Raw genomic sequence first — 22,528 nt, forward strand, 5'->3', positions numbered from 1 at the left:
CAAAGGAACCATCCCAGCATTTGTCTGAAGTGATTTAGGGAAATCATGGAAAACCCCCAAACATAGCATCAGATAGCAAAGAGGCTTCAAGTGGGAGTGGAGTGAGTGGCTGCCACTGGCCATCCTATATTGCAGTGACAGAGGATGCTCATGGTACAGAACCACAGGAGGCATAGCACAGCAGGCACTCTCCACTGTGTCTACCAGATACTGCATGACTGCTATTGACATGTGAGGGGAATCTTGCAATTCTGTTGCCAACTTTGATGGCCATGGAGTGGTACTGATATGTGATACCACCATTGTATTGTGATTATGTGTACAGGAGCTTGCTTATTGTTGCAGAATGTCAGTACTGATGGAATATCCACCTCTCACCTTCCATATTCATTGCCTGTCAGCCACAGAATTAACCTCTGTTCAATAAAAATGCTGAATGACATCAGAAGTCAGCCACCATCCAGCATTCCAGTACTCACCATCACACTACAAATATGAATTATGAATATGTAACAGCTGAATGCATTATCCGAAGATCACTCTGAAAAGGGTTGTAAAGTAATAACAGAAATAAACAAATCTTTCTAGATGACTGGTCAGTGTTATCTGTATTTGTATTAAATTGATACATACTCAGTGTTCCATAATGTCCACAGTAAACAATAATTCATGAGTGAAGTTCTATACCTGATTTCCCAGTGACCCAAAATCATATGAAGGAATGAGTAGTGGTATTGGTTATGCAGTAGAATTACAAAGGCTGTACATTTCATTAATACTTCATTAAAATTTCATTTTATGTTGTATAATTATGTTCATACTTTCTGGAAATAGTATATCTACAAAGTCTTTCATTTAATGTATAATTCTTGAGAGTTATTGAGACACATTTCTGATAGCATCATTAAATGCCTTTGCAACATAATTGACATTGTGTGTGTTAATACCACACATATTTGCTCTCCCACTCCGCAACATATAAACATGCCATTTATCCTTCAGGTAGTCAACTTGCTGGGCTGAAATAAAGCAAAATATTTTACCTTCGTTTGTTAACAACAATATTATTTTTATTAGTAACAGATACACTCTCAGAAAAAAAAGAAGAAGAAGAAGATGCATGATGAAGGAATTATCAAAATGGGATGGAAATCGATAAATGTGATGTGCATGTACAGACAAACAAATTATCACACTTTCAGAAAAGGACACTAGGGATTCATCAGTACTAAGCAGCTAGTGTGCCAGCATTTTACATAGCTCAGACTGGATAAACAGATTGAACATATGACCACTCATTGCTGCATTTGCACAGATAAAAGGCAACACCACACCAAGAATTTTTCCATCACATTCAACCTGGTCCTTGGGATTGTATTCATATTGATTTTGCTGGTTATTTCTGGAACATAAGATGCCTCATTATTGTTGATGCATACAGCTAATATCCTTTTGTCATTCGCAAGGATTCAACTACTAGTGCTAGCACTATTAAACCACTCACCTCTGTCTATTTGATTCAAAGGTTTGCCACAATTGATTGTGTTAGAAAATGCTCCACAAATTTCTTCATCAGAAGTTCAACAATTTTGTAACAAAATGGAATTCAATGTATACGAATGACACCATTCTCTTCTCAGTCAAAGATGCAGCTGAACATTTTATTTGCACTGTCAAGGTTCAGATGTCCTAACCTTGTGCTTCACCTTCAAGAGCAAATGCTTTGTCGTCATTCCTGAGCACCTATCTCACTGTGCCTGCTCATGGTTCTTTGCCAGCAGGACTCTTACAAGGTCATCAAACCATCTGCTGCATCTCTTTCACTCTCACCACTTTGTTTCCAGTGCTAACTTCACAAGTTCTGCACAAAGAATACAGTCTTCTATCATGTCTATTACAAGCCTCACAAGCAGAAATCTGGTGTAGTCACTCAGATGTCTGGTCACACTTACTACACCATTTACAGTGCACCTGACATCTGTTAATAGCAATGAAACCAACTTTGTTTCTGTGATTATGGTGATGCTGCTGTAGATTTTCATTTCATTTTTCAGACACCCTGCCCATTACCTCTGAGTAGTCGTTGTCATTGTCTAACATCTGGACACATGGGTTTCTGACTGACTCTGTCATGGAGATTGACCCCTGCATGCTTTCACAGCTGTCACTGTCACAGCAGCTGCAACCACCTCCACCACCACTGCTACAGCTGCAGCTGCCATGACCATCACTATTCATAGTGATGGAAGTCATGGCATCAAACTACACCAACTGTACAGCCTTGTGCATCCTCAGCTGTGCCATTGCTGCACCCATATGTGCCATTGGAAAGATGCCCTACCCCTGGTTTCTTGGAAGATATTCCTAGTGGGTTCATAAGATGAATGTTCGGATGCCTGTTGGCTGGCACCATCTGCTCCCATCAGTGTCACCATGGCACAGACATCCTCATTGTGACTTGTGCTAACACAGTGTAACAATGTAGTGCAATTTGGAGGAGGGGGTGGGTGGAGGAGAGGGAGGAGGCATACAATATTGACGGCATCTTTCTCCACCACAAGCAGCTCTTGCAAGGTCATCACACCATCTGCCGCATCTCTTTCGCTCTCACCATTTTGTTTCCAGTGATAAGTTCACAAGTTCTGCACAAAGAATACAGTTTTCTGTCGTGTCTATAACAAGCCTCACAAGCAGAAATCTGGTGTAGTCACTCAGATATCTGGTCACACTTACTACACCATTTACAGTGCACCTGAAGTCTGTTAATAGCAATGAAACCAACTTTGTTTCTGTGATAATGGTGATGCTGCTGACAGCTATGTAAGAGATGCAGTTTTAAACCTCCCACCAGCACAACACTGGGTGAGCAGCACTCTTCCGTTTCTCACAGTTTCTGATGCTAAAATTACATGACCTTACTGTGTGCATCTATGATTGGCCTTCACATCTTTTTAAGCAGCCACACTCAGAGCTTTGCACTGAGATTCATTGTATTGATAAACTTATCAACATTAATATGGAATACAGCATTGAGAGCAATGCATCAATGTGGCATGACACTAGTAGACATTACTATGTGTCAGTGACTCCTATAAGTGTACTGGCATTCAAAATCTTTATTACTGTTAATAAAAGATGTATTGTCTGCAGTTAGCTTGTATAGGACTTAATCAATGATGGGAGATCATTATTAGGAACAAAAAGTGGCCCTGTACAGATCCCTGTGGAATACCTACCGTAACTTGTTCTGTACTGGACATGTCTCTGCCAACACACAAAACCTGCTTATGATTCTTTCAATACTATTTTACAGTCGAAAGATTCACTTGGATCACAAAAAGTGTCTTGAGGAAAACCTTTATCCTGGAATACTCGAAGCAGGTATTTGGCTACAGAGTCAATAGCATCAACAGTTGACAAGTTTTTTGTAAAACCATATTGTTATTCACTAATTATTCATAGATTTTCAAATTATACAGACAACTGTTGATAAATTACACATTACAGTACTTTATAAGAAAAACTAGGACAATAGAAATTGGTCTGTAGCTTTATGGTGAGTCTATATCTACTTTTTTTATATTTTGGTACTACCCTCCAACATTAGGAAAATATCCTTCTGATATACATTTGTTTGTACAGTACCTTAAAAGATACAACACAGTCTATTACTTTCTATAGTATTCTGTAAGATATGTCATTTATACACTCCTGGAAATGGAAAAAAGAACACATTGACACCGGTGTGTCAGACTCACCAAACTTGCTCCGGACACTGCGAGAGGGCTGTACAAGCAATGATCACACGCACGGCACAGCGGACACACCAGGAACCGCGGTGTTGGCCGTCGAATGGCGCTAGCTGCGCAGCATTTGTGCACCGCCGCCGTCAGTGTCAGCCAGTTTGCCGTGGCATACGGAGCTCCATCGCAGTCTTTAACACTGGTAGCATGCCGCGACAGCGTGGACGTGAACCGTATGTGCAGTTGACGGACTTTGAGCGAGGGCGTATAGTGGGCATGCGGGAGGCCGGGTGGACGTACCGCCGAATTGCTCAACACGTGGGGCGTGAGGTCTCCACAGTACATCGATGTTGTCGCCAGTGGTCGGCGGAAGGTGCACGTGCCCGTCGACCTGGGACCGGACCGCAGCGACGCACGGATGCACGCCAAGACCGTAGGATCCTACGCAGTGCCGTAGGGGACCGCACCGCCACTTCCCAGCAAATTAGGGACACTGTTGCTCCTGGGGTATCGGCGAGGACCATTCGCAACCGTCTCCATGAAGCTGGGCTACGGTCCCGCACACCGTTAGGCCGTCTTCCGCTCACGCCCCAACATCGTGCAGCCCGCCTCCAGTGGTGTCGCGACAGGCGTGAATGGAGGGACGAATGGGGACGTGTCGTCTTCAGCGATGAGAGTCGCTTCTGCCTTGGTGCCAATGATGGTCGTATGCGTGTTTGGCGCCGTGCAGGTGAGCGCCACAATCAGGACTGCATACGACCGAGGCACACAGGGCCAACACCCGGCATCATGGTGTGGGGAGCGATCTCCTACACTGGCCGTACACCACTGGTGATCGTCGAGGGGACACTGAATAGTGCACGGTACATCCAAACCGTCATCGAACCCATCGTTCTACCATTCCTAGACCGGCAAGGGAACTTGCTGTTCCAACAGGACAATGCACGTCCGCATGTATCCCGTGCCACCCAACGTGCTCTAGAAGGTGTAAGTCAACTACCCTGGCCAGCAAGATCTCCGGATCTGTCCCCCATTGAGCATGTTTGGGACTGGATGAAGCGTCGTCTCACGCGGTCTGCACGTCCAGCACGAACGCTGGTCCAACTGAGGCGCCAGGTGGAAATGGCATGGCAAGCCGTTCCACAGGACTACATGCAGCATCTCTACGATCGTCTCCATGGGAGAATAGCAGCCTGCATTGCTGCGAAAGGTGGATATACACTGTACTAGTGCCGACATTGTGCATGCTCTGTTGCCTGTGTCTATGTGCCTGTGGTTCTGTCAGTGTGATCATGTGATGTATCTGACCCCAGGAATGTGTCAATAAAGTTTCCCCTTCCTGGGACAATGAATTCACGGTGTTCTTATTTCAATTTCCAGGAGTGTATTTACATTGTCCGATAATTTCAGCTGCTTTACTATTCTTAGGACAAAACCAGGCAAGAATTCAGAGAAGCTAAACATTAACTGATCAGCCAAAATAAATTATGACCACCAGCCTACTATCTAGATAAACCCATCGAGGTTACAGCAGCATCACCTAACAAGGAATGACTGCTAGTCAGATGCATGCATGGTGCATGTAGTATAAGGGGACATTCTGTCCATGTGTCAAATGGGAAAGGCATGCAATCTGTCTGAGTTTGACCAAGGGTAGATTGTGGTGGCCAGAGGCTTGGCATGAGCATTTCAGAAACTGCATGACTTGTCGGGTATTCAAGAAGCACTGCGATGAGTGTCTTCAACATGTGGTGACACCAAGGTAAAACCACGTCCAAACTTCATGGAATTTGACAGCCAGTCCTCATTACAGATATCAGATGTCATAGGCTGGGCAGACTGGTAAAACAGGACAGGTTGCGAACTGTGGTGGAACTAACATCAGACTTTAATGCAGGGCAGAGTACAAGTGTGTCTGAATACACAGTGCACCAAGCACTCCTAATGATGGGCCTTCACAGCAGACAACCCATGCATGTGCCAACATTAACAACAACTGAAATGGGCATGTGACCCTTGGTACTGGATGTTGGCACAGTGGCAGAGTGTTGCGTGGTCTGATGATTCCTAATACCTTCTTCATCATGTGATGGGATGATACGAATCTGTGGTCCTCTGGAGGAACAGCTCCTTGTCACCTGTACTGCAGGATGGAGACAAGCTGGCTGTGACTCCATTATGCTCTGGGGAACATTCATGTGAGCATCCATGGGTCCAGTGGAGCTTATGCAAGGCACCATGATGGCAAAGGAGTGCCGTACACTGGTTGCAGACCATATATACCTCTTCACGCAGTGGCAGTGGCATTTTTCAACAAGATAATGAACCATGTCACAAGGCCAGGAGTGTGATGGAGTAGTTAAGGAACACAGTGGTGAGATCTAATCGATGTGCCACACTGTAGATGTTTAAGGTTGCTAAGCAACTGTACAGAGGGTACATTACCTAAATAAGACTGTTTCAGGAGCTGAAGTGGAGCATTGCAGGATGTTAGCATTAAGTCTTTGAGGTTTGGAAAAATGTTAGTGGGAAATGTGCCCTGATACAGTACTATTTCTTAATTTAACTCAGTAACACCAAGCAAAATATTCTGGGGTATCAAGCAAAACTTGTGACTGGAATGAGGATTTCTTGATATGGAAATTGTCTTGGATGCAGAGCCATCGACAGATGTAGAAGTAACTTTGGGTCTTCCCCAGGAAAATGTATTAGGATCCTTACTGTTCACACTGTATATTAACAACCTTGTGGACAATATTAATAGTAATCTCAGACTTTTTGCAGATGATGCAGTTGTCTGTAATGAATTACTGTGTGAAAGAAGCTGCATAAATATTCGGTCAGATCTTGGTAACGTTTCAAAGTGGAGCAAGATCGACAACTTGCTTTAAATGTTCAGAAATGTAAAACTGTGCGCTTCACAAAATGAAAAAAAAAAAATAGTATCCTTTGATTATAGTACCAATGAGTCACAGTTGGAACTGGTCAACTCATACAAATATCTGGGTGTAACACTTCATAGGGATATGGAAAGGAATGATCACATAGACTCAGTAATGGGTAAAGCAGCTTAGACTTCAGTCTACTAGTAGAATACTGGGGAAATGTAATCAGTCTACAAAGGAGATTGCTTACAAAGCACTCATGTGACCTATTCTAGAGTATTGCTCAAGTCCATACAGGACTAACGGGGGATATTGGAGAGTGTCACAGACATGCTGAAGAAACTGAACTGGCAGACTCTAGGCAATAGATGTAAACTATGCCAAGAAAACCTACTTGCAACATTTCAAAAACTGGTTTTACATGGTAATATTTGGAACGTACAACAACCTCCTACATATCACTCTCATAGGGATCATGAAAACAAGATTAGGTTGATTACAGCACACATGGAGGAATTTAAACAATCATTCTTCCCGTGCTCCATATGTGAATGGTACTGGTAAAGTGGTACGCACCCTATGTAATGCACTTCACAGTTGTTTGCAGAGTACAGAGGCAAATGTATTCGTAGATGTAGATATTCAGAGCCACGGCAGCATAATGTTCTTGCAATAAACAAAAATCAACTTGGGTCACGTTGAATGGAGCACAGACGAGTACACTTAAGAGACAGCAGATGGGAAATCTCAGTAATCCAGTAGTGATTCTAAATAAAATAGTAACAATTTATCTCAAGGTATAGGGATAGAGAGATAAGTGCTGTATAATATCAAACAGGATACTGTACCCTCATATAAAAATCATGTAATGAATAGGATAGGTGTACCAAAGCAAGGAGGACCTACACCTGAAGGGAGAGGAAAAAATTATACATATAATCTGATAAGCCTCCCTGTTTCCCAACTTTGGAAAAAGCCTCCACACTATCAGCATTTCACTTCTGTAGAAACTTTCAGTTACATCTCCTTTCTCAAAAGGCCATCTCCTAGCCACCAGCAAATTTTCACAGAAATAGAGAGAGAGAGAGAGGGGAGAGAGAGAAACATTTGATGGTCTTCTGAGGAAGGAGTTGTCATTGAAAGCTTCTATAGAATAGAACAGAATACTGTTCATTTTGAGTCTACTCCAAAGTTGTGTAATAGAGGGGCTTACCTGATTTGTAGCAGGTGAATTTCTATACTGATTTACTAAATGAATAATAGTGATGAAAGCTGTTGAACTTTGTGCACTGTCCATAATGTAGGTAATAATGATTAAAGAAGTGTAGTATACAAGGCAACAAAAGATTGCTAATTGTTCCGAAGTTGTAACACATCTTGTTTGGCAGCAGCAGTGAAATCAACACAATCATATGTATACTACTAGCTGCACCTGTACAGAATCCTCAATATGTTGCAAGCTGTAATGATTGTAGTCCTATTGGAACCATCACTCAATTGCTAAAATGTTAAATATCATCTAAATTTTAGACAGACTTAGTTGATTTTCGTATGTAAATTACATAGTTTTAATCTGTGAATGTTCATATTGATTTCTGATTGCCAGAGATAGTATTTCTCACAATATAGGGCGCCCCACTCAAATCTCCCTGATTTCAAGGACCCAGGAGAGAAAAACCACAGTAGATATGACATTGAAAAATGCGCCACATTGTAGAGCATCTCAAAGAATTTATATTCCTGCCTCAGAAGTGAAAAGTATTGTCGACAGAGTGCAGCAATGGTCACATGAAGTGAAAATGGCAACTCCACAGCAGCGCGCACAAGCAGTAGTGTGGTTTGCAGAAACAAAATCCCCAATTACTGTGCAAAGAAATTACCATCATGTGTATGAATGTGATCCACCTGATGTGAAAAGAATTAAGAAATTGTTATAGGAAGTTTCTGGCAACAGGAAGTGTTCTGAAACATACTGGTGGTGCACGTTATGGAATTTCAGAAAAGACAGTGTAGGACATCAGACAAATGTTTCTCAGAAACCCACATAAGTCAGTTCATCAAGCATCTATGCAACTTGATGTGCCTCAATCAACACTGCATCATGTAGTTCACCTGCATCTTCATATGTGTGCTTAAAAAGTGCAAATTCTGCAACATCTGACTCCAAACGACGAACCACGCTGACAACAATTTGCTGCGGATATTCTGTGGCATTTTGATATGGATGCCAGCTTTCTGGAAAGATGTTTATTCTCAGATAAGGCACCCTTTCATCTATCAGGAAGGGTTAATAGGCATAATGTTCGGATTTGGGGTTCGCAAAATCCGCATGTTGTCATTGAACATGTTCGTGATAGACCTAAACTAAACGTCTGGTGCGGGGTAATGCATGACAGGATTGTTGGACCATTCTTCTTTGTGGAACAAACAGTGAATGGGTCAGTGTATCTGGATATGTTGAAGCAGTTTATGTACCATCAGGTACAAGACTTGCAACCTAACATCATTTTTCAACAAGATGGAGCTCTGCCACATTTGTCAACGGCAGCTTGCAAGTTGCTGGATAGGAAATTTCCCAATCGTTGGATGGGGTGCAGAGGATCCATTGCCTGGCCACCATCTTCACCTGCCATTATGCCACTTGATTTCTTCATAGGGGGATTTGTGAAGGACTGCGTGTATGCAACCAAAGTGGACAATATTTCTACATTGCGGCATTGTACCACTAATGCAATAGTCTGCCCCTGGTAACTGAGTGGCCAGCGCGACGGAATGTCATACCTAATGGCCCAGGTTCAATTTCTGGCTGGGTTGGAGATTTTCTCCACTCAGGGACTGAGTGTTGTGTTGTCCTGTCGCTGAAATGGTGTCAACTCGAAAAACTAGCATCAGGCGAAGTCTACCCGATGGGAGGCCCTAGCCACACGGCATTTGCAACAATAATAGAGGAAATGTTACAAAGAACTTGGCAAATAATTGAATATAGACTTGATATTCTTTGTGCTACAAATGGTTTACATGTAGAGGTGTATCGATGATAAATAAATAAATTCTTTGAGATGCTCTACAGTGTGGTGCATTTTTCATTGTCGTATCTACTGTGGTTTTTTTCCTGCATCTTTGAAATCAGGGAGGTTGCAATGGGACACCCTGTATACTTATATTGCTTATATATTGATGTATTATCACGTATTGGTCCTACACCATGGAAATTAGTAGCCATCATTTTAAAAGTATGTGATCTGAAAAGAAGTCTACATTAGGTACAATAATTTTTATTGTTAGTGTTATATACGAACAAAATATCTGTCTCCATTTATAATTTTATTAATTTTACTATTGATAATGAAATCTATTTTATAAAAAAATAGGAAGTTTCTATTTTTCACATTTTCAAAATCTGTAACCTCTGTTACTTACCATTAGACCTGTAAGTCTTCACTTTAACAATAAATTAATAAATAAAAAATGAAATCTGATAAACAGTTTCAGTAACAAAAGCTATCCTAACAGTAACTTAGTTTACTACCTGTTCTCAAAACTTCTGGAATGTATGGTCATAACATATATAAATACAATTTTTTTGTGCCCAGCATGTTAGAGTTTCGTATTAGACTTCATGAGATTAGTCCAGATTGCTATCAGACAGTTTTCAATTATGTTTTTTGAAATGCATTAAAATATATATTTTCTACAGTGTATTTTAAAAACTGTATGTAGTAATTATGGAAGCATGTGTGTTCAAATGTGAAGGGGCAAACGAACACTAATTGTGAAATGAAATCATTCATTCTTCAGCCAAAGTTAATGGTAACAGCTAGGACTTCTTTGCATAGAATATTATGCAGCAGGTGCAGAGATCTAGACACTGAGACCACCTTGAAAAGATAAGTAAAGTTTCTCAACTTAATGTAATGCAATCTATGTTTAACCTAGGAAATCATTGTTAGAACATGAGAGAAATTACATAGCAGTGTTATTACGATGAAGTAATTCAACATGTTAATTGTGGAACATATAAGGTGGGGTCATTACAAAGTGTGAGTCACGGTCAGAACAGTGTTCCATGTACTTGTGAGTGCAGAACTAAAGGGATTCAAACATGGGGAAACTGTCTGTGCTCATATGGAGGGTGCTTCTATAACCAAGGGGGCCCAAGTGTATGGTGTTTCAAGACAAACTGCGTTGAAGATTTTTACTGTATAGAGGAAAAGTGGAAAAACACCATTTGCTAAGTCACAGTGCAGACGAAAGTGTTTGTTGAGTAGTCATGACAGATATTCACTGAAGAGACTTGTGATGAAAAATAAAGGGTGAGTTAAAAAGGACTTTTGGAATGATATAGAAATTCATTGAGATAACTTACAGAATTTGTAGATGTGTCAGTTTGTAAGAAACAACCTCAAGTCTGTTGATTTACATAATGTATCAGTACCCCATTCTGCCACCAGGAACACTAGCATAGTGCACAGTTAACATGGCTACTCTCACTGCTACGGAATGAGCTTATTGTGCATTTTTGGTTTTGTGAAACAAACTCTGCAAAAATGGTTTGTCTTAAATTTCACATCATGTATGCTAAAGAGGCCTACAATTTATTCTTGGCACAAGAACTTTGAGACGGGTTGTTCACTGTGGCAGGATAAATCACCAGGTCATTCATGTATTGATTATTATGTCAAACAGGTTAGGGAGAGTATTTCCTGTAGTCTGCAAAAAATCAATGCACTATACATCTTGTGAGACTGGCATTCCACAAAAGACTGTTTGGCAAGTATCGCATAGATTTTTGCACTTCAAATGATGCAGATTCACAATGGCACAGCCCATTAGTGATGCAAATAAAGTTTCTCGTGGGGAATTCTGAGCAGAAATGTTGTGTTGCAGAAAGGAAAATAAGATAGACTTGAACAAAATAGTCTTCACCAATAAGTCAACATTTCATATCAGTAGGATGGTAAACACCCTCAGCTACAAAATATGGGGCAGTGACCCTAACACACATTTGTAAAATCCCCAAAGTTAATGTGTTTTGTGCCCTTAGAAAATTGAAAGTGTATGACCCTTTCATCTTCACAGAGAAAACTGTCACTGCTATTGTGTATTTGGATACTTTTGAAAACTTCTTAATTCCATAGATCAGTGAAGGAGACTAAGATGGGATGGTTTACTACCAGAAAGACAGTGCACCACTTCATTTCATCATGGAAGTTTGAGGCTTCTTTGATAATCACTTCTCAGGTCAGTGGATTGGCCATGAAGGGCCAATCACATGCATACCTCATCTCCCAGACTTGACACCACTGGACTGCTTTCTCTGGTGTTTCATAAAAGACTGGGTGTATGTTTCTCCCCTAACAACCAATTTAGCTGACCTGAAAAATTGAATCATCTATGCTGCCATTACACAAGTTACAACTGATTTGCTGCAATGAGTGTGGGAAGAAATTGATTACTCGTGGGATGTTTGCCACATTGTGACTAAGCAAGCTGGGATACTTTTACTTCCCCTCCTTTTTTGTCGTCTGCCTCCTTAAAATTCATTTTTTCACTTCTGACTAATTACCATTAACATACAAGAGTATAATTTGCATTTTCATAAAAGAAAAAGGTTGGACCTCAGTTTTAAAGAATATAACACCAGTTCTAATTCTGTGCTTATTTTTATGCAAGTAACTGATTTTCTAATTTATTTTGACTATGCCTAGTTAGTATCTTTTGTTATAGGGTGAAATCAGTAATTGTTTCATAAATTAAATTCTATTGTTGATGTATAAACAAATATAAATTCTGTACTAATTGTAAATATTTGGAAGACGAATTACTAGTAATCTTAAAGTATCTATTTGGCTCTATTTGAAAACATTCTAAAGTAATTAACAGTTTTGTCAAAAGTATTGTTTATATATCTATATATGTTAGTTTCATCATTTAAATAAATAATTCAGCTTAACCTTGTAGTAGAAGAAACTGTTAAAAGGAATGAATTTTTTGATGTATTCAGTTAATTTAATGAGTTAAGTTTTAATTGTAAGTGTAGTTTAAGTACCTATTATTGTGAGGATATATAAGGGTCCAATTTTTTTCCCAAGACAGTCAGTCCACGGCTGAGTTTCAGACGAGAAACTTGTACTGATTAGAACAAGAACAATGCTTCCACTTAACTGTGAATTAACTGTTACATAATTAGGCCGTGTGTTAAAACAATGACAGTATCTGCTCCATACGTACCTTTTCATTCTTCAAGAAATGTGAATTATGTGGTTATGTTTTTTTACTGCTCATAGACATTCAACAATAAACTATTGTAGCAGTATGTGGATGTTTGCTTGACAACTATTAATGAGGGCTATCAAAAGTTAAACAATAGTGCACTGTCCATATTAAATGTGTATATGGGGGGGGCTGTGAAAAGTGAAAGTAAACAACTATGAAATGCAAATGTGTACCTGTCAGCTACATCATTTACAGTAGACAGTACTGCCCTTCCACCCCCTATTTTTTCAGCCCGTATGTCGACACTGAGGACAACAAACAAGCAAAGAAACAAATCAGGGAATGTCATCACATCATCACAAATGGCAGTCACATGAAACCAAAATGACACTTGATATTTTTATGTGAAACTTGAGGTCATTCGCTACAAAATAACACATCTATCAATTCTATAAGTTATCTCAATAAATGTCTTTCTCGATCCAAAGTTGTAAAGTCCTTTTTGACTCACCTTGTATAAGGACAACAGCTGCGAAAGTCACTGCAAAACTGAATGTCACACTCATGAACCCTGTCAACACCAAAACAACATGAAGGGAGCTCTGCGAGCAGAGAATTGGAGAATTCCAGGACAAGCTGGAATTCCAAAACCACTCATCAGTGAAGCAAATGCTTGTAGCAAAGGAAAATGCATAAAACCTGGACCATGTAGCAATGGAAGAAAGTCATTTGGTCAGATGAGTCTTGTTTCACACTGCTTCCAACTTTTGTCTGAGTTTAGTTCCCAGGGGTGAAACATGGTAAGGGTTTTTTGATGGAGGGGATTTTGGCAGCCACATTGTATTATTCTGTGGGCATAATAAGCCACAAATTGATGGAACACAGCTTTCATTATGGAACAAGCTTCAGAATTTGTTTGTTAAGCATGTAAACTTGTAATCAATTTTTAAAATAATAATTTAAAATACAACCAGAGAATCACCAAAGAATTCACTCAAGTGTGTATAATTCTGAAGCAATTAACTTTGGTTTAGTTAGCAACTCTCATTCAGTATTTTCTGGTCAGTAAATATGTGCTGAGCATTGCTTGAGTTTTTATTCTGTGTGTTAATATAAGTAAAAAAGGGCCATAGAAAGGTATTCAACAGAGATAACATATTCTGAGTGAATGATGTACCTGTGAGGCCAGTGTAAGAGAACATTCCTTTATGTTCAGTTATGTGGTCCCAGTTACCTGGGGTCTTTAGCCTTTCAAGAGACAGCTTAAACTCTGATCTAATGCTCTGCAAACGTTTTTTCATGGTCTGCAAACATTCTTTCCTGAAACACAAACACAAAATGGAACACAGCTGATTTGAACTACATTATATCTGTTGACAAACACTACACATTTCCATTAAATCTACTAACCACTCTTTAGTCAGCTCTGGGTCATTAAGTATACGATCAACTACTCGAGCTCCATGAGCTGGTGGAGTCAGATACATTGCTCTGACGATAGTGTGCAAGTGAGATTGTATTTTTAATTTGTCTTGGATGTTTTTGGGTACTACTGCCAGATTTCCAACCCTTTCACCTAAAATATCAACATAAAAGAGGTATTAGGTTTTAAGAGCCATGTGCAGACTATATACTCATCTAGTGATTGTGCTTAACACATACTGTATAGGCCAAAATTTTTTGAAAATGATTGTGCACAAAACAGTTCAAAACCTCTCTCTTCAAAGTATCTCACAGGCCAAGCATCTTCATCCACGTCCCCAGATGCAAAGCCAAGATAAGCTCCATCAAAGAAAGGGAAGAGCTTGTTTTCCTACATGAATAAAAATGCATCATAGTTCACTTTACAATAAAAACTTTTAAAAATTGAAAAGAACATCCCTTTCATTTGTCATAAATCCTGAAGCACTTTGTATTTCATCTAAATGCAAAATCTTGATATTTACCTGCATGACATCAGCAATTTTAATCCACTGTTCCTTTGTAGGATCACAACCAGTTGGATTATGAGCACACAAATGTAACACAATGACAGAATTTTCTGGTGCAGTAGAAAGGTCACTTATCAGCCCATTAATATCCAAAGATCTTGTTGCATTGTCCCAGTATCGGTACTGCCGTATATCACTAAAGCCAGAGAATTGTAGAATTTTTTGATGATTATCTGAAATTCAGATTTGGCCTCATTCAAATTGGTTTTTCAAAAAACAGTTTTCTAAGATTCTAATTGTGACATATCAAGTCATGTCACTGACTTTTTTTTGAAATAATTTATATAGAAATGTTATACAGAAAGTAAATATTTTCAATAGAATTTTTATGATTCCAATAATAAGGCTAAATATATCATAAAAATCTCATTAGAAGGGCAAATACAACATACCCCATGTTGGAGTGGGAACATAAGCAATGTTGAAGTTTAGTATTTTTGACAGAAACTCTGATCCAATTCTGAATGACCCAGTCCCACTGAGTGAATGCACACCAAAGGCCTTGAAAAGATTTAATGGAAAATTATTTTTGTGTAAAACCAGTAAAAAATACAGTGGCAGCTACTGTAACTGCCACTTTAAAAAAAGTAACAGTAATTAATAACAAATATTTTGAACTCTTTGAAAGAGAAAAACATTTAGTCAATTGTTAATGATGCTATTTATAATTAATATCATAGTCAATAATATTTTACAAAGAAGAATAAAGTCTACTTACCAGCAGCTGAAAAATAAATAGCTTAAGTTACTCTGGTTGTGCATCATTAAATAGCTGTTAAGTACATATCCCTCTCCTGTCTTCAAGACTACTTTTAATATTCAAATTTTGCTTTAATGGCAGTAATGTATTTTATGGTATTCCATATATTGTTAAGTCCAAAGCAGCAAGTCTTTCACTAGTCCGCTTGATTTCCCTATTTGCAAATGATGAAGGAATGGTAATATCCTACATACGTCTGGTAAGTGCAATGATTTCTCTGATATTATCGTTGTGGTCTATATGTGATTTCTATGTCACTGGCAGTAGTTACCTTACTGTTTGAATGATTCTCTGGCACTACACTGGATATTGTTATGAAAACTGTATAACATTGTAACAGGATGGCTGCTCTTGAAACACTCCCTTATTAAACCCACCATTATTGACTAGTGGATTATAGCCTACCAGTTTAGAATAGTTTGACCATGTGCAACTGATGAAGGCTGATCGGTTAATATTTGCATGGGAGTTGTCTTGTATCAAATCCAATAAGGATAATTAGGATGTCAGTTAGCAATAATCACTACATTCTTGATGTTAATTTTCTTTCTTTATTGTCTAAACAGCATGAATGAGGCAGTTACTCCCTTCATCTGACAAAATAGTAATGGCTAACTCATGACAGGTCACCTATTAATGTCGCCACATGCCATTATTCTTCATGACACTGAATGCACAATCCTCACTGCAATCCAAATTGTTGGTGTCTGACACGGTTGTTGCATAATCACAGTACACAAATGAACACTTAAACACATCAACAAATCACTCAACTAATGCCATTTACATATTTTCTGGAGGTCAGGCCCATGACATTGGGTGACACACACAGCAGTTAAAAAATTGTAACCGCAGTTGGACATCCTGCCAAAATCTGCCCTGCTCACTTAGCAGCCAACAACTTACTTGCTTGGAGTCTCAACACTGACTACTCTCTCATACACTTGGCGCTCGACTATCCATAGTACCTACTGTGACCTATGTGAGGCAAAGATGTATTGTTCTCAATACGTAAGGGGTGGTTGACCCCTTACACTCTCCATCTTGAGGTGCACCTCTGGCAGCTGCAGTGGAGAGTCAGCTCAGATGCTAGCTTGCTAGAAATGCACTGGCAGCTATAGGACGCATGGAGAAGAGGCTGGGATATAACTGCAGGGGAAGCTGACATTCATAATACCCTGCTGAAGAAACAAGCCATGGATGCCACCACACTGCACAGCTTGGGAAGCCTGGTTGTAAGCTGCAGGTCTTGGAATAAGTGTTCCAGCAAGTTGTTGAGCGCATTCTCTCAGCCGGCCAGCAACTTATCTAGAGTCGAGCCCAGCCAGCTTCTCGCACAGTCTGATATTTACTTCAGGTGATGCGACAAGAGCTAGCAGTGCAGCCACTCCATGGCTTCCTGCTGCCAACTAGTTGTGTGTGAGACCTCATACAACTGGGCAATGGACAGCACTTAATTGAGGGAAGGGTTTCCCAATTGTATGGCTTGTTGCTGGACTTTGTTATCTGAGGTGGAGTGGATTATAACACTGCAAACTGGGACCGATGACTGTAGCAGTCTGGTCCCTTCAATCCCATAAACCAACCAACATTGCAAACCACATTGTCATGTGCAATTCTTTTGACTTGGACACAACAAAACAGCACTTGTGACTAAGGCCACAGAGAGTTGTGTTCCAAGCATGATAAGACTGATGGGGCTGTTTCTTGCATTGGTAGAATTCAACCCTAACAGCCACAGCATGTGAGCATGTGATAATAGGAAGACAATAGCAAGCATAAACTGTCAAAAGACAACAAAGAAGGTAATGGGGCCCACTGCCACAACATCTAATGTGAGGTGGGAGAAATCTAGGAGTGAAACAGTGCATGACATACCTCCGAATCCATGGAAGGCATGTAAATGTTGCTGTAGGTGGTGTCCATGTGCTTCCCAATATTCTGCTGCCTCTTCAAACAGTGGGAGCAGAGGAGGAAACACAGCCAGAGGTATAGTAGGAGACAGCAACATTGGCATAGCCTGTCCAGGATTGTGAGAAGTTCTGTCTGTTGTTGAACCAACATTTGAACCAGACATTCCATTTCACAACAAGAAAAATATCACAACCAAATCCAGAAAGCAACCACATAATATGAAGGTTGGAACTTAAATAGTGGAAACTATTTATTCACAACTGATACAAAAGAGTTACATGTTTACACCTGTTACTGTCCTTCAAAGTAGTCACCAGCACTGTGTAGAAACCGTTGCCAGTGATATGGAAGGTGTAGTATACCATTAGCAGAGCCTGTTCTGTTGATGTTGTGAATGGAGCAGTCTACTGCCTGTCGAATCTTGGAATACTTCTGAAGCGAATGCCATGAAGTGGTTCCTTCATCTACAGAATCAAATCAAAGGCACAAGGACTTAAGTCCTGGGAGTATGGTGGATGGTACAGTACTTCCCAGTCCCATCAACTGAACAGAGCAGCCATAGCTTGTGCTGTATGCACCTGCACATTGTCATGCAAAATGATGGGTGGGTTGTGCAGAAAGTGTCGCTGCTTCTTTCACAACACTGGTCACAGGTGATGCTCCAAAAAGAAACAGTAATACAACTTAAGTTCTTGTGACTCATTGCAAAAGGTACTTTATGTATGCTTAGTTATGCAGCACTTAAGGTCTGCCTAACTGAGTACTTGGCACAGTCACCAGAATACAGGTTCTGCAGCTTAGTGGTAATTGATGGCTTGGGAAACATGTCCACCATCCAGCTACTTTGCGACCTGCACTTGCTAGTGGTACTGACCCATTTTTCAAACAGTCCCTCCATATAATACGGCTCAGCAGTCTTCCAGAGAACATGAGACTTATCCTCACAGTGGATAAAAATGCTACACTACATATGCTGGCAGACAAAGCTGAAAACACGGTGGCTAGCATAAAAGGATAGTGCAAGAGTATTCATTCTGCCAGCAGCTCAGGCCCAAGTATTTCAGCAGCCACCAGAAACTTCTGACCTGGTGTAAGTGTGCTAGGTGAAGCATTGGCCCCTACATCTGATCAACTAGCCCTAGAAGTTTAAGCACTTGCACCATAGGTGGGAGCACTACACAGAGCACAGTACTCAGGAGAACAAAGCCAGGGAAGACAACAGGACTGTGATGAACTAGATGGCGGATGGCACCAGAACAACATGAGCAGCTGGTGCTGATATCACTGCAGGTTCCGCAACAAAGCACACACTTGCTCAGCCCTGCACCAGTAACCGAACTCACCCAACAGCTGCTAAAGGGCTTGGCTCAACATTCAAGCCACTCTCCTTCTGCCACAACCACCTTGCTCATTTTTAAGGAGTCTCATACCCACACTTTTGTTTATAGTGCACACCCAGGTGGATGATGTTCAAAAATGTCTGTGTTGTATTCCACATTGACGTCTCAATTCATTGGCACAGTTGCTTCTCTGTGCACATCTTCAACAATGGGATTTCAGGCTCATAATGGACAGGAGTAGCAGGATGACACACATGCAAACGGGGAGAACATCATTTTTCCACTGGTCACATGCACATGCACAGACACAATACACATGCACTGCAACTACATTACCACCTTTCCTGGCTATGAAACCTTCAGCTTTGAAGAACTGAGTTTTTATGGCAGTCCTATGTAGATCCTCATCCATGGATCATTTCTGGTCAGTTTCACCCACTCACAGAAAATTTAAGAGGCTCTTCATGACTGACAAAATATCACAGTTTTTAGGGATCACTGGGTCTAACATAAGTGTTTTACCAAGTAAATAGTTTCAACCGGACTGTATTAACACTCCCTTCTACATCACGGCAACTAATAACACATCCATTTTGGCATATGCTGAGAAGAGATTGTTCATCAGCATAGGTCTGCAGGATCCAATCACACGGAATTTCATAACTGTTTACGTCAGAAAACCTGCCATTGGGGCAGACGTACTACACCATTTCCAGTCACTCATGGATGTTCTCATGCCTGACAGCTCAGGCATGTTGTTATATGGACAATTTCCTCATATTTTTTCAGTAACTGGCACAGCATGCTAAGTATATGACTACTTTTTGAATGACTTCAACAAGCAGGGGTAATGATAAACATAGCTAAGTGTGTTTTTGGCTAGGGTAACGTCAGGTTCCTAGGGTTTGAGATGTCAACAGCAGCCATTTTGCCTCTAGTGGAATGAGAGAGAGAGAGTGATTTAGGAAATGATATGACCAAGGAAATTCAAGGACCTATGACAGATTTTAGGTATGCTCAACTACGCCACCTACCTCTTGTGGTGTCATTGCTCACGCCTCTCGCCAATTGCTTAAGTGAAAACACATGGCAGGTACTAGGAAGGTGACTTGGAGTGAGGAAGCAATAGCCACATTTCAGTCAGTGAAAGAATATGTCATACAAACTGTACTACTGAGTCATCCACACAAAAACATGCTGACAGCTATTATAGTGGATTCAAGCCAGGTTCTGGTAGGCACTGCCCTCCAAGAGCACACTGATGGCACATGCAGGTGTAAAGCACTTCCACAAGTGTATGGAAGGCATAGGGGTCATGATTTTCACGGACCACATCCCTGTGACCACACTGTTTGAAAAAGGAATGCCCAACAGTATTTTTTTTTTTTTTTTGATAGATCAGGCAGGTGTAATTTATTTCTCAGTTTACCAATTATGTCTGCCATGTAAGTGGCTGCATGAATATCATCGGTAACTGTTTATTCAGACATTTCGCCAGTACTAGGGCCATGTGATGGAATCACATCACACATGCCCAGGTGCTGGACAGGGGAGTCAGACATGCTATGGGAGCAACAGTTTTCAAGTCTACAATTATGGAGAGTCAAATCATCACTGGAAAATGTAACTCTGTCGTGGGATGTGGCACAGTGTAGCAGTGTGCCTACATTCCGCACAAATTCCGGAGAATCATTTTTTCGGCCTTCCATAATCTTGCACACCTGGGGGTATGGGCTATGGAGAAACTAACGAATAGTTAGGTGGTGTAGCCCAGGGTTGACAGAGATTGCCACACATGGGAAAGCAGTGTGATGGACATCAACAGGGCAGAATTGGCAGCCATGTCTTAGACCCACAAGGATCGTTCATCGCACATTCAGACAGATTTGGGCACATCCATGTAGACCACATGGATTGGTCCCCTTCCATACTCCAGTGGCTTCTGTTACCTGATAACCTTACTGAATTGCTTTGCCCACTGGATGGAGGCCATACTTGTGACAGACATCGCAGCAGGTACAGTAGCAAAGACTATCTTAGGGGAACGGATTGCAAGGTTCAGCCCACCACTTACCATCATGACCAACAAGAGCTGGCAGTTCATTTATTTTATTATTTATTTATATATCAAGTTCCATAGAATCAAATTGAGGAACAAATCTCCAAGGTCATGGAACATGCCAGTAAATGAAATTACAACATAAAAGTAATAACAGATAAAAATAAAATGTTTATGAACCCGAAAAAAGTCAATCCATAAGTTTAAGTAAACGCAATCAACAATACAACAAGAATCAGCTGAATTTTTCAAGGAACTACTCGACAGAACAGAAGGAGTGACCCATGAGGAAACTCTTCAGTTTCGATTTGAAAGTGCATGGATTACTGCTAAGATTTTTGAATTTGAGCAGTAGCTTATTGAAAATGGATGCAACAGTATACTGCACACCTTTCTGCACAAGAGCCAAGGAAGTGCAATTCAAATCCAGATTGGATTTCTGCTGAGTATTAACTGAGTGAAAGCTGCTTATTTTTGGGAATAAGCTAATATTGTTAACAATAAATGACAGTAAGGAATATGTATATTGAGACAACAATGTCAAAATACCCAGACTTGTAAACAGGGGTCCTTACTTCAGGAAAGCCTAAAACTATAGGTGTTCCCACCACTGGCTGCCCTCTACACTGCAAAGGTATGATGGAGAGGTGCTTCTCATCCTGCTGGGCCCACATTTGGCAAGTGAAGAGGGTCTACAACATTCAGCAGCACAGCCCATATAAGGCAACTGATGCCTGTCAGTGGAACTAATTACCAACAAGCTTTCTGACCTACCCCCACCAGCTTCCATCACCAAGTTCAGTTAACATCTCAGAGAAAAGATGACCCAAGTACGTCCTCCATGCCACAGTTACATGGACACAGGAACATCTTCATGCACGAGGAGCTCTCAGTATACCTTTCATTTGGTTGCAGGATGACTCAGTCTGCCCACCACTCATGCTACAGTATGGTGGCCTGTAGTGTGGACCACACACTTTTAAAATATAATACTGGGGATGAGAAAAATGGTTTCCATCAAGTGGCTGCAGCTGGCACTCTCAGACGTGAAGGCAGCAGAGGAGACTGCTCCAGTACCATCCACAATGCTGCTAGCCACCCCTGGACAGTGCCATGCAATAGTACCACACTCTGACTGGTTGTCACCTGTGGGAACTGCCGCTAGTTCTGATTCCAAAGACTATGAGATCTGACTGCACTGTAAAACACCAGTTCCCCAACATAGCTGGGGCCCAAGGTTTTTTTTTTTTAAAAAAATGGGGGGAGGTGACTGATGTAGTGACACAGATCAACAAACAAGTGACAAAATACAGTCAGTGTTAAATATCTGTAACTGAAGGACTTTGGGTGACCCTCTATTGCCACAATTCCCTATCTTGTGATGTTGTATGTTGTTCTAAGATATAGAGTGAAATTAAAGATGTTATGGTGTGCAATCTGTGTTCTCCATTGGATTATCTCCACTTTCAATGACATCCCTACAAACCTATAATGAATGTTTTGAGAACAATTTAGTTTTCATACATATTGTAATGTTAAATGATGCATTATAATTAGATTATACAAAATAAATATTCTATAACTGGATTCTAGCAGAATATAATGTTGACATTTCCTGTA

The 22,528-nt window shown here is 40.5% G+C and overlaps 1 protein-coding gene across 2 annotated transcripts in view; it reads right to left on the bottom strand.

The window, feature by feature from the left end:
- Positions 1–589: 589 nt before the first annotated feature.
- LOC126176722 (aspartate aminotransferase, cytoplasmic-like) overlaps positions 590–22,528 on the bottom strand; it is a 99,340-nt gene continuing 77,401 nt past the window's right edge. For both annotated transcript variants that reach the window (XM_049923891.1, XM_049923890.1), the window contains exons 3-8: positions 15,228–15,336; positions 14,791–15,008; positions 14,507–14,657; positions 14,255–14,420; positions 14,022–14,164; positions 590–1,019 (exon numbers count right to left, since the gene is read on the bottom strand). In XM_049923891.1, the coding sequence (XP_049779848.1) occupies positions 877–1,019; positions 14,022–14,164; positions 14,255–14,420; positions 14,507–14,657; positions 14,791–15,008; positions 15,228–15,336 (930 nt within the window). In that variant the 3' untranslated portion in view covers positions 590–876. The remainder of the gene's footprint in view (positions 1,020–14,021; positions 14,165–14,254; positions 14,421–14,506; positions 14,658–14,790; positions 15,009–15,227; positions 15,337–22,528) is intronic.

Source organism: Schistocerca cancellata, chromosome 3 (assembly GCF_023864275.1).
Source record: "Schistocerca cancellata isolate TAMUIC-IGC-003103 chromosome 3, iqSchCanc2.1, whole genome shotgun sequence".
NCBI lineage: Eukaryota > Metazoa > Arthropoda > Insecta > Orthoptera > Acrididae > Schistocerca > Schistocerca cancellata.